Source organism: Nyctereutes procyonoides, unplaced genomic scaffold, assembly GCF_905146905.1.
Source record: "Nyctereutes procyonoides isolate TBG_1078 unplaced genomic scaffold, NYPRO_anot_genome, whole genome shotgun sequence".
In the NCBI taxonomy this organism is placed as follows: domain Eukaryota; kingdom Metazoa; phylum Chordata; class Mammalia; order Carnivora; family Canidae; genus Nyctereutes; species Nyctereutes procyonoides.
In genome coordinates this window covers 6,736,766-6,749,161 of record NW_026575146.1, presented here as the reverse complement: position 1 = coordinate 6,749,161, position 12,396 = coordinate 6,736,766, and the positions used below count along the sequence as shown (strand labels likewise).

General features: G+C 35.6%; 1 protein-coding gene across 3 annotated transcripts in view; it reads right to left on the bottom strand.

The window, feature by feature from the left end:
• Positions 1–12,396, bottom strand: part of PCMT1 (protein-L-isoaspartate (D-aspartate) O-methyltransferase) — a 42,766-nt gene continuing 30,370 nt past the window's right edge. The window contains exons 7-9 of one of the 3 annotated variants that reach the window (XM_055311049.1): positions 8,218–8,387; positions 2,294–2,437; positions 1–801 (exon numbers count right to left, since the gene is read on the bottom strand). In XM_055311049.1, coding sequence (XP_055167024.1) covers positions 789–801; positions 2,294–2,437; positions 8,218–8,387 — 327 coding nt within the window. In that variant the 3' untranslated portion in view covers positions 1–788. Of the gene's footprint in view, positions 802–2,293; positions 2,438–8,170; positions 8,388–12,396 lie in introns of all 3 variants that reach the window. The other 2 variants (XM_055311051.1, XM_055311050.1) reach the window with 2 other exon arrangements.

Sequence of the window (12,396 nt, the reverse complement as noted above, 5' to 3'; positions counted from 1 at the left end):
TCTTTTACTTTTAACTTTATTTGGCAAAGCAGCACTGCATAAACTGTTCAGTGACTAGGACCCAGCTTACACAGCATAGTAAATTCATATACATTATCAGCAGCAAATTAGAAACAGAAAAAAACAGTACTGAGCTACAAGTCTCTATAATTTTAAAGAGGGAAAGGATGAACTATATCAGTTATGTCCAATCTGAATAGCTAAGTGTTATAAAGGACATCACCTGCCATCTTCTAAAGTTTTAATATTTACAAATGCTTAGTTTTAAAGTAACAAAGCAGCTGATTGTATCTACAACATGCTACTCTATGACACCACATCAAAAGCTTTAAAAAGGAAGCTCATCTCTATTTTCTTAGTGGCATCTAACAGACATCCAAAAACCAAGAATTTTAACTTGTGAATGGTGGCGTTATCTGATGCACAAGAGCAATTTGATAAATTAATATTGAAACAGAATTAAGTGTCTAAGAAAAACCACTCCTCAAAATCAATTCACAAACTAAGTCTTCCATTTGTGGAACCCCGTCTTTTAATATTTTAAAGTAAAATGTGGGCATGTTAAAGTAATAATACACAAATTTATACTTTGCATCGTTCCTTTACCAATTCGGCTTCTGTGCCTCTTTGAAGAACTAGAAACCCTACAAAACCACACATTTTCATGCTGAAAATAATAGTGTAACAAAGTCCAAAACAAGCTGTGATGCTGTTGCTTTCAAAAAGCTTTGAGGACTGAGATGAGCAATCCACTGTAATATTATTTACTGGTCAAGCTGATGGTACTTTTACAGTTCATCCCTGAGGATAAAAAAGAGAAATATATAAGTAGATGTTACATAACTATAAAAACTTGGCTAATAATTTAGATACAATTAGTAAATAAGTAAAAATACACCAATCCCCAAGCATTTATAAACAAAAAAAAAAAAAAAGAAAGAAAGCAAACAGTCCCAAGTCAAGGCAAAAATGGAAGTCAGCCATCCGAACATCTCTCATGCTACTCCAGAATGAAATATGAGACCTGAAGGCCCTGGATTCCTATTTTTCATTCTAAAGGTAACTTTTTTCCTTCAAGATAAAAAATTCAGAGAAATTTTAATTTTTAGATCTAGGATCTTGCTAACACTATCATAAATCACATTGGGTAATTAGAATTCGAATAATTTATGATAGTTACACATTGACAAAACTGGACAAAAATGTGGTCTTTTGCTTAGAGTATACTCTGCTAGCAAATGCTGAGTGGGTTCAATTTCAACCCAAACTCTGGGAGAAAAAGCATCCTGTGTAGGTGTATCTGCCAGATGATTTCAAAAGGCAGCTCTGTCAGCTCCAAAGGAAACCACTCGCTCAGCAAGCTGCAGCACTGTACCAGCCACTGCCAGTGAGGGGAAGGAAGGAAGAAGAATGCAGCCTAAAATAAACTGTATAGCATATAAATTATATCTCAATAAAGCTGTTAAAAGTAAAAAAATAAAGCTACCAAAAAGCTTCATACTTGAGGGTAATGAGTGACAAAAACATTGTTAAACACTCAAGAAAATAGGGGTGAAGAAGTATGACATTTGCAACTAAATCTCAGATGACCTACATGCATATATAGAGAGAAAGAGAGAATGAGAGAGCAGATGTGGAAAATGTTAACAACTGGTAACTCTGGATGAAGAGATTCAGGAAGTCTTTGTACTGTTCTTACAATCTGTCTACAATAAAAATTTAAGTTTTTTAAAAGTTAAAATAAATCTGAAGGGGAAGTAAAAAGAGCTAAAATGTCCCAAATATGTGGTGAATTAAGGGACTATCAGATAGTATGCTTCTTTTTAAAACTGAATTGTGTAAATCGTGTGAGAAATTATTTTAAAGATTACTTCTCCCACAAACTGCCTTTGTCATAGAGTACTGGATTATCTATTAAATGACAAATTATCAGTTCTGGCTCCTCTTAATATATTCTTCTAAATAATTTAAGCACTATAATTCTCATAGAATAAATTTTACTTAAATTCATGCAAGCATTAAAATATTTAATCTACAAAGAGTTCACTTGCAAAGTGCTCTATTCATAAATTCACTGTTCTTTTTAAAATGTGAACTGAAGATGTTACTGTTTTTGTAAAATAATTTACCACATTTGACTTGCCTGTTGTAAGGCATTAAGGATATGATAAATAAATATCCTTACTGCCCAACAACATAATACAACATTTCCAAATATCCTCTTCAATTAAAAATTTTTTTAAAAAGGAAAAGGATAAAAACTCTCAACAAACTGGGTATAGAGGAAACGTACCTCAACATAATAAAGGCCATATATGACAAGCCCACAGCTAACATCATACTCAGTGGTGAAAAGCTGAAAGCTTTTCCTCTAAGATCAGGAACAAGACAAGGATGCCCACTCTCGCCACTTTTATTCAACATAGCACTGGAAATCCTAGCCAGAGCAATTAGGCAAGAAAAAGAAATAAAAGGCATCAAAATCGGAAAGAAAGAAGTAAAATTGTCTCTTTTTGCAGACAACATATTATATATAGGAAACCCTATAAACCACCAAAAAAATGTCAAAACTAATAAACTAATAAAGTTGCAGGAAACAAAATCAGCATACTGAAATCAGTTCTGTTTCTATACACCAATAATGAGCTATCAGAAAGAGAAATTAAGAAAACAATCCCATTTATAATTGCATCAAAAAAGAATATGATATCTAAAACAAATTTAAATAAGGTGAAAGATCTGTACACTGAAAAGTATGACATTAATGAAAGACATTGAAGAAGACACAATACTCATGGATTGGAAGAATGAATACTGTTTAAATTATCCATACTACCCAAAGCAATCTACTGATTCAATGTAATCTGTATCAAAATCCCAACAGCATTTTTCACAGAAACAGAATAATTCTAAAATTTGTATACAATCATAAAAGGCCCCAAATAGCAAAACAATCTTTAGAAAGAATAGAGCTGGAGGTATCACACTCCCTGATTTCAAACTACATTACAAAATAGTATGGTATTGCCAAAAAAAGAGACACATAGGTCAATGAAACAGAATAGAGCGCCCAGATATAAACCCACACATATATCATCAATTAAGGACCCAAGAATATACAGTGGGTAAAAGAGTGTATTCAGTAAATGATGCTGGGAAAACTGGACAGCCACATGGGAAAGAATGAAACTGGACCACCATCTACACCATATACAAAAAATCAACTCAAATGGATTAATGACTTGAATGTAAGACCTAAAATCATAAAATGAAATTTAATGTGGTAATCATTTTGTAGTACATACCTATATCAGATCACTATGTTGTACACATAAAAGTAATATAATGCTATGTCAATTATATCAATAAAACGGAGGAAAAAATATTGTAAAAAAAGTGGGACAATATTGATGACATTCTATTAAATAGGAAAAAAGATTACAAGATAATGCTATTATATGATCTCAGGATTACAAAAAGATGTATACGGAACTATGGATAAAAGAGTAAAAAAAAAAAATCTACCAAAATGCTAATAGTGGTTATATCTCTAGGTTCTGGGACTGTGGGTGATTTTTATTTCATTCTTTGTACTTCTAAAATTTTTACACTATACATATATTATTTTGGTAGTCAAACAGAATTATTAAAAACAAATAGAAGGAAATATATAGCACTAAAAAAAGGAAAAGAAATTAAGTTTATAGATCTGAATTTTAACATTTAGGGTGCCAAAGAAAACCAAAAATTTGCTATCAGTGCACATATAATCTTGTCCATCCTAATACCCCAAAATCTATATAACTTTCACGTTATTTTTCCATTTAATGTTCCAAATTCTACATAACTATCTTTATCTGACTTACATGTGTAGATCACTTACAATAAAAAGTATTAAGTCCTAAATTTCTAGAAAGTCTCTTTATTATATATGTGCCAAACATATTCATTAGGTTACCAACTATATAAATATTATTTTATTATATAATGTATAATTATATATAACTTATTAGGTTATTAACTCTAACCTACTAACATTAGTATTATATATTCTTTTTTTTAAGATTTTATTTATTTATTCATGAGAGACATACAGAGAGTGAGGCAGAGACACAGGCAGAGGGAGAAGCAGGCTCCATGCAGGGAGCCCGATGTGGGACTTGATCCCAGGACTCCAGAATCACGCCCTGAGTCAAAGGTAGATGCTCAACCACTGAGCCACCCAGGCATCCCAGTATTATATATTCTTTTCAAGAACAAATGAAAAGATGTATTACCAAGAAACAACAATCAAAATCCACGAATGGTTTCTACTTAACAGGTTTTGAGGTAATAAATTGTACAAAGCATTATGAGAATTCCAAGAGCAACAAAATATATCCCTGCCTTTAAGAATGTAAAATATGTCATAATGCTGTAATGTATGTAAAGAAATTAAAAAGGGACAATACAGAAAAATATGAACACAGGATCAACTGGATGCCCTAGGACCTACACTGTCAATCTTAAAAATTCCCAACCAATTCATAACATGTTTTTCATGTGTGCATGGCACTTTGAGACGACAATAAGCAAAGCGCTTATTGAATGAGAATCCTGAAACATTCTTTGGTTTCACAAACCAGAGATGGACTTCTTCCATTGTCTCTTGTGACCATTAAAAACAAAAACAAAACTTGATTAACAAAATATTGATTCCTACATATAATATGTAAAATAAAATAAAAATTTAAAAATATGAAGTTTATGATGCAACTAATACAACTACTACACATCCATAGTCATGAACATAATACCACAGGTTCTATCTAGATCTATGGCTCATACCTCTGGCATTGTCTCTCCTTTTATTATATTACTCCACCAAAATTATAAACAATATTTTTCCAAGTATTAGGAAATGTAAGTCTACATTCAGGCTTTGGGCTTTATTTGGCACGAGAATTCAGCATGCCTACTAGGGCTCTTTCTTTCCCATACAGCAAAGATTGGATCTCACCCTCACAGGGTACTGCAACTAGCTCTGGATTTCCCGGGAAGAGAAGGATGGAAGGTTGGTGAGAAGCAAGAGAAGGTTCAGGAAAAAAAAAAAGAGAGAGAGAGAGAGAAAAGGTTCAGAAGAAAGCTTGGGGTATGAGCTGTTAAACGAATTCTGAAGAAAATATGAAAGAATAAAGACCACCTAACCTGGTAATAAGACTGACTAGGAGCTTTTGACATAATTCCCAGATGTGGGATGGGCACTCAGAAAATGGTATGCAGGTCTTTTTAACCACATTCTATCCTTACTACCACTGCCTTATTTAGGCCACTGCCATTTCACCTCCTAACTTGCTACAACCACATTGTTCTGTTGTTTTGTCCCTTTCCAATCTACTCTCTACACCACAGCCAGAGTCATCATTCTGAAATGTAATTCTGATTACTTCACTGTCTGTCGTCAACACTTCAATTGCTCCCTACTAAACAGACTACACTCTCATTGCTCATTTATCTTCTCTAGATTTTTTTGCGTCTCCCACGTGACCATAAGTTCCATGAGAATGATCAGTTTCAAATTCACAGCTATGTATCCATGGCCCTAGTATAGTCCTACTCTCAGTGGGTTCCAGTAAAATTATTTCCTCCCCTTATGTAGGCGCCTGGCATGGGAGGTCCCTGCCCTGGTCATATCAATATGTTTCACTGATTCCCATAACCTTTCCTGTATTTCTTTGAATAACCCTTTAACAAAAACCACTTTAAAATCCTAGCTGAGCATTTTTTGTTGCCTGTCTGGATCCTGAGAGTCTAAGAATACAAATAGAAATAGTGGATGATTGGTCTCTTTAGATTTTAAGTTAACTGTTGTTATTTTACCCTTTCAAACATCCTATTTTCTAGTAATTTCTTTCAGTACAAAATTTTCTTTTAATGTGGCAGTTGCTTTTTCCAATTCTGTTTCCAGATTTTGTTTCACCTTTACATTCTTTAAATCTATATTCTTTAAAGATTTACAACTAAGTAACTGATTATTTTGGGGGGCACCTGGATGGCTCAGCAGGTAAAGCCCCTGACTCTTGATCTCAGGGTCTTGAGTCCAAGCCCCACACTGGGCATAGAGCTTACTTAAAACAAAACAAAAATTAAAAAAAACACACACTATATCTTTGGATGTAGGAAAATGTGTTTGAATAAATAGAAAATTTACAAGAGAAAGAATTAGGACATCCTCCTAGTATAATTAGAGAAAAGTTTTCAGTGATACATATATGTAAAATTGCTCAATCTTTTAAAAAGTTGAAAACTAAAAAGGAAAACAAGTATATTTAAATACTTGGTAAATGACTAAGTATATTTGGTAAATGACTTGTTCATAAATTTAAAAGTTAATCTATATTTAATATAAATAGTTTAGTTTTATAATGGGTGAATACAGGTACTGTGGAAATCTAGAGCTTCTATGGCCTGGGAAGGGGGGAACCTCTTCATTAAAGGAAGAAAAGGAGGACCAAAACCAAGAATGCATATAAATAAAATCAGATGTCAGGCCAGGAAGGCCCCTAAGCATGTGAAAGTCCCAAAGCTTAAGTTTCATTTACTTCCTGCTAAATCCACCTCTGGTTATAAAAATGAAATATATTTTTGTGTAATTCCTTCATCATCAAACTGCAGTGGAATGTTCAATACTAATATTAATTGTGCACAGAAAGCTTTTAAATTTATTAATGAAAATCTGAACTCTTACTTGAATCAAATTGCAGTGTGTTCAGTGTATATTTGCCCCTTTTATACAACAGCAATCATATGGTTATATAACTACATAACCACACTAGAAGCAAAGTCAAGGAAGGTTGTAACTAGTTTTAATAACCATATGACTGTAACTGACAGGACTTCTAGCTTTTTAATTTCTTTTTTTAAGAAGTGGCTGTGCTCCAGGTTAGAATTCAAAGAAAATAGCTATATCCACATAATGTGAAGAATAAAATGCAATTCCTAGTAAGATATCCCAGAAATGGCCAATTAGAATGAAAAGAAAAACTCAGTTAGATTCATTACCATTTATGCAATTAAACATTCTTTCAAAAGGTATCTTTCCTCTTTCCAAAAAAATAAAATTAAGAAGTCTATTAAACTTACAATCACCATTTTACTGAAAATGGTGATTTTTTCATTTATTGAAAAAATAATTATCTTAAAATAAGTACCTCTGTCAAATAAAAAAAGATTCTAAAACTAGGAAACTGTTAAACCTTTCTTATTTTATCATTTAATTTTTACTAGTCTTAGCTAATGTCATTCTTACTTATTGATTTCACTCCTTCCCACTGAAGGATGTGGGGAGGGGAAGGAAGGAGAAGAGAGGAAGAGAAATCTTGGCTTCAGAAAAAATACTGATTATGCTGAGACATAAAACACAAGTAGGCATTATAATGAGCCATGCTGTACTGAGGATTATGCTGCATGCTGTTGGCCCTTTGGGTGGGTTTGTGAGACCTGGGCACTGTACTCGCTTTGAGCTCACTGAATTCCCCCTTCCACCCCACCCCACCCCAGGAATTTGGTTAGAATGGTTTCAAAATGGGCTGGCCAGTTCCACAGACTGGCAAGAAGTTTATTTCTTATAGCGGCTCTGAAACAGTAGCTGAGTGTAAAACAGACATGGGTCGTTAGAATGTCAATGAATCTGATTGAAAGAGAGAAAGCAAGCTGAGAGGAAAAATGTCCTCTCTGGGATTCTGACACCTTTGAAAATTGGGACAAGAGTATCTTTTCCCTTCTTTCTCTTTGTAACAATGGTACAACAGGGTGTGAACGGGGCAGGAAAGGATGGCCCCTTCTCTTCAGACCAAAGCCTTTGTTTCCATGACCACAGAGCAGCTACAAAAAATGATTTGTGAATACAGAAGCAGAACGGCTGATAATAAAACATCCTTAACAAAATTCTGAACTGTGGCCAAAAGTCTCTTTTTTAAAAAAAGGGGGAAAAAAATCCCACCTTTGTGCCAACCAAGTCTCACCCCCCTTTCCCAAAGATATGAGTTAAACCAAAAGAAGGGCAGACTCATGCAAAATTTTTCTAGATTTTTAATGTAGCGAATTTCTGATGTTAAAATGGAGTAGCATAAAGGTGACAACCAAAAAAGCAGCTCTTGTGGTCTAATGTCTTAGAATCCACACCCTTCACCTTGCATGTGTGGAAGAAGAAAGAGCAGAAGATAAAATCACTTCCACCTGGACCACTGCTTCTCCTTATCTGTTAAAGGCACGTATATGACTCCCATCAGGGGCTTCATCTTGACACTGCCATCCTGTAGTTTGTCATACTGCTCCAACATCTGGTTTCCACCTGCGGGACCAACTGGCAATATCAATCTCCCACCAGGCTTTAACTGGTCTATCAGCTAAAAGAAAAAGAAAGACATACACACCAATTTACAGATTTTATATTAACAATCATTTTACATTACTATAAACAACTTCCAGTGTCCATGGGCCAAAAGCAAAAATGTACTTTATCTAGCATATACATAGATTGTTAAACTTATTATTATGTCATCCACTTACCCATTTACTTATCATCCTCCCCTACGAAATTGCAAGTTCTCTTATTCATCTTTGTGTGCCTGTAATCTGACACAGTACACAGCACGACTGTTTGAGATGAACCACCGAATGTAGAGCTCTCCTCTTGGCAAGACCGAAGGCAAAGAGGAACATTTCAATGCTTATAAGCCCGTTTTGAATCTTTGTGGTTCAGGAGAGGAGAGGGGAGCGGTGTAGTGCAGAAAATCAGCAAGAAGTCCCTAGAATTTAGGGCATCACTGAGCCAACAGTACGGGAACCTTGGTTTTATGACTGAATTTAGGATTACTGGCACCATGACAAAGCATGCATTAGAATGAAGACACTCTATTCAATCAAAGACCAAGACCACTCAATGAATTTTTCTTCCATCAGAAAAATTTTAGATCATATGTTACCATTTGAATGTGGCCTTACGAATGACTACTAATCAAAAACTCTAAGGGAGAACTTTCCCTTGGACAGCATTATCCCAGTAAAGCAAGTCCTCAATTAAGAATTCAGTTGTCAGCAAGCCCATCTTATTTTTCCCATTTCAATTTTTACTCAAGTAATTCTCACAAGTATTCTTTGAGTTTCTTTAAATGTCAAAGTTTGTGATACCAGCAGACTTGCCCCGACTCCAATCTTACTCCCTAAGTCCTGTCATTTTAAATCCTCTTAGCTGTGTCTTCTAGTATTTACATTTTTGGTTGTGATTATCTCTAAAGTATGTCTTTTATGTTTTTCATTAAAATATAATTGACATATAACACTGTATTAGTTTTAGGTGCACATCACAATGGTTTGATAATATGTATGTACTGTAAAACCATTACCACAATACATTTAATTAACATCCATCACCACACATGGTTACGATATTTTCTTCTTGTGATAAAAAGAATTTTAAAGATCTACTCACTTAGCAACTGTCAAATAAACAATACAGTGCTGCTAACTACAGTCACCATGCTATAGAGTCTTTAGGTTCTTGTTTCAAATTATATGCTAGACGAAGACTGAGCTCTCTCACATGTATTCTGCTCCTTTCCCTTTTTCCAACCAATATCATAATTTTTTAAAACTATTTTCAGTTATGACTGTAAACATAATTTGCAGCTGAGCCAAGAATCCAGTGCTTGTTTCCTTTCTTATACAATTGTTTATCCTACACTTAGAAACTGAAGCTCTTTAGGGACCTGGCTGACTCAGGCGGAAGAGCATGGCTCTTGATCTTGAGGTCCTGAGTTTGAGCCCCACACTGGGTGTAGAGATTACTAAAAACAAAAACAAAAACAAAACACACACACACACACACACACACACAAACCCTGAAGCTCTTTCTTTTTTCATTCGTTTTCTTAACTGTTTTCTAAATATTAGTATCCTCCAACAACTTCTCAGTAAGATTTTCACAGTCAAACCCATCTAATTAGTGTTCTGTTGTTGTTGGATAGACTCCCTCTGAATGCCTTCCTCCTCCTGCTCTGAATCCGGAGGCCCAGGAGGCCTGCTGCACAGCTTTCGTCAGGGGAGTTCCCTTTTAACACGGGGGATTCTCATTATCTATCTCCTGAACCAGATGCTCTACCTTTCTATATCCCAGGGCTTCCTCTTTCTGTTTTTTCCTACTCTCTCCTCCCTCATCTTTTGACATTATTAAAGCAATCACTCTAAAAGTATTCTTTGAAACAGCACATGGAGTATTTTAAAAGAGAAAGACTGAGATGTGCAGGTCTAAAACTATATTTTACATATTTGACAATATATGTGGGTATAGAATTCAAGGCTGGAAATCATTTTCAGTTCAGAATTGTGACAGTTCGTTCCTCGGACTTGTTGATTCTAATGCTGCTATTCTGCAGTCTGCTGCCTTTCTGATTACCAATTCCTTATAGATTGTTTTGTTGTTCTGGAAACTTAGAATCTCCCCTTTATCCCTAATATTCTAGAATTTTATGGTGATATTATGGTTCTTTTTTTTTTTTTTTTTTTTGGTCTCTCTCTCTCTCTTTTTGGAAAAAGTTCCACATTCTGGGCATCATGATCTTTTCAAACTATACTCATGTCCTTTGGTTCTTGAAAATTTTCTTACTTAGGGCTTAGCACTAATCGTTCCTCCATACGGAATTTGAGGCAGCAGCCCCTCTCGTCAGACCCATGCTTCATCTCTTATTTCCAAGATCCTCGTGCCTCCAATTTCTAAGCCCTTTATCAAGTTGTGCAGAGCAAACTGCTTCTGCAATGGTCCCCTCTGCAGGCTCTTTGATCCAACTTCCTGCACCCTTCTGAGTCAGTTACTACTCCATCCGCTTTCCATCTGCATTCACTACAGGGTTTAGGAGTGCAAGTATAATCCCTGAGATAATGAAATATGAAGTTTGTGTTTCTGCTTCCTGCTTTCTAGTTGTTTTGGAGTGATATACAAGAGGAGGCATAAACATCTTTTCTGTTATCTTAAAACTGGAAAGCCCCTCCCTTCAGCATGTCTCTCTTTAATCAGATGTATACAGACCCTTGCAATACTTCCAAGTGCTACTACAAACATTTAAATTCATACCAAGCTAGGGATGCCTGGGTGGCTCAGTCAGGCGTCTGACTCGATTCAGGTCATGATTTCAGGGTCGTGATATGGAATCCTGTGTTGGGCTCTGCACTCAGTGGGTCAATGGGGAGTCTGTTTCTCTCCCTCTGCCCCACCCCCTGCTTGCATGGTCTTTCTCTCTGTAAAATAAATCAATCTATCTTTAAATTCATAAAGCCAGAAATGCCCTTCAGGATCATGTCAGGGACTCAGTGGGAACGATAAGCCCTGCACCAAAGCTCCTTCATTTAAATACAGTTCCTACCAGGCTGCCTTAAAAATTTTTTTTTAAACTTATGGTTTGTGTGTCTATATGTGAACATTCATTGAACTATTCATTTATGATTTGTACATCTTTCTATAGCATATTTTTTTAATCTTAAATAAACTCTATGCCACACATAGGGTTCAAACTCATGACCCCATGATCAAGTTTTGCATGCTTTACCTACTGAGCCAGTCAAGCATCCCACCCATCTACAGCATATTAACCTTCAATTAAAATGTGTTAAACCACTGGTTTAGTTTAAAAAACAAGCAAACAAAATGGCAACAGGGTCAGAGAAAATAATTTTCTCAAAGTCATTCAGCCAATAAACACCAAGTCAATGACCAGAACAAGTTCCCTAACTTTCAGCTTCCCATTAACTAAACATACAAAAAGGAGCCCTTCCAGACTGGGGAATGGCTGAGACTGGGCACAAGTGTCACTCTTAGTACCTCATCATCTAGTCCAGAACTGTGGAAAATTCAAACACCATAGAAACCTAAGCTCAGTGAACTCAAGCAAGGAGTATTAAGGGTTAACAGAAGCTTATCAGTCTTACTAAAACAGCCAATTTTGGGGGTGCCTAGGTGGCTCAATCAGTTAAGCATCTGACTCTTGATTTTGGTTCAGGTCATGATCTCAGAGTCCTGGGATTGAGCCCCACATCAGGCTATGCACTCAGCACAAGATTTGCTTGAATTTCTCCCCCTCTCTCTGACCGTCCCCGTGCTCGCTTGCTCTCTAAAATTAAAAAAAAAAAAAAAAAAAATAAGGGACACCTGGGTGGCTCAGCAGTTAAAGTGCCCACCTTCAGCCCAGGGAATGATCCTGGAGACCCGGGATCGAGTCCTACATCAGGGTCCCTGCATGGAGCCTGCTTCTTCCTCTGCCTGTGTCTCTGCCTCTCTCTCTGTGTTCTCTCATGAATAAATAAAATCTTTAAAAAAATTTTTTAAACCCCAAAAAACAATTTTATACTTTAATATTTCCTTGA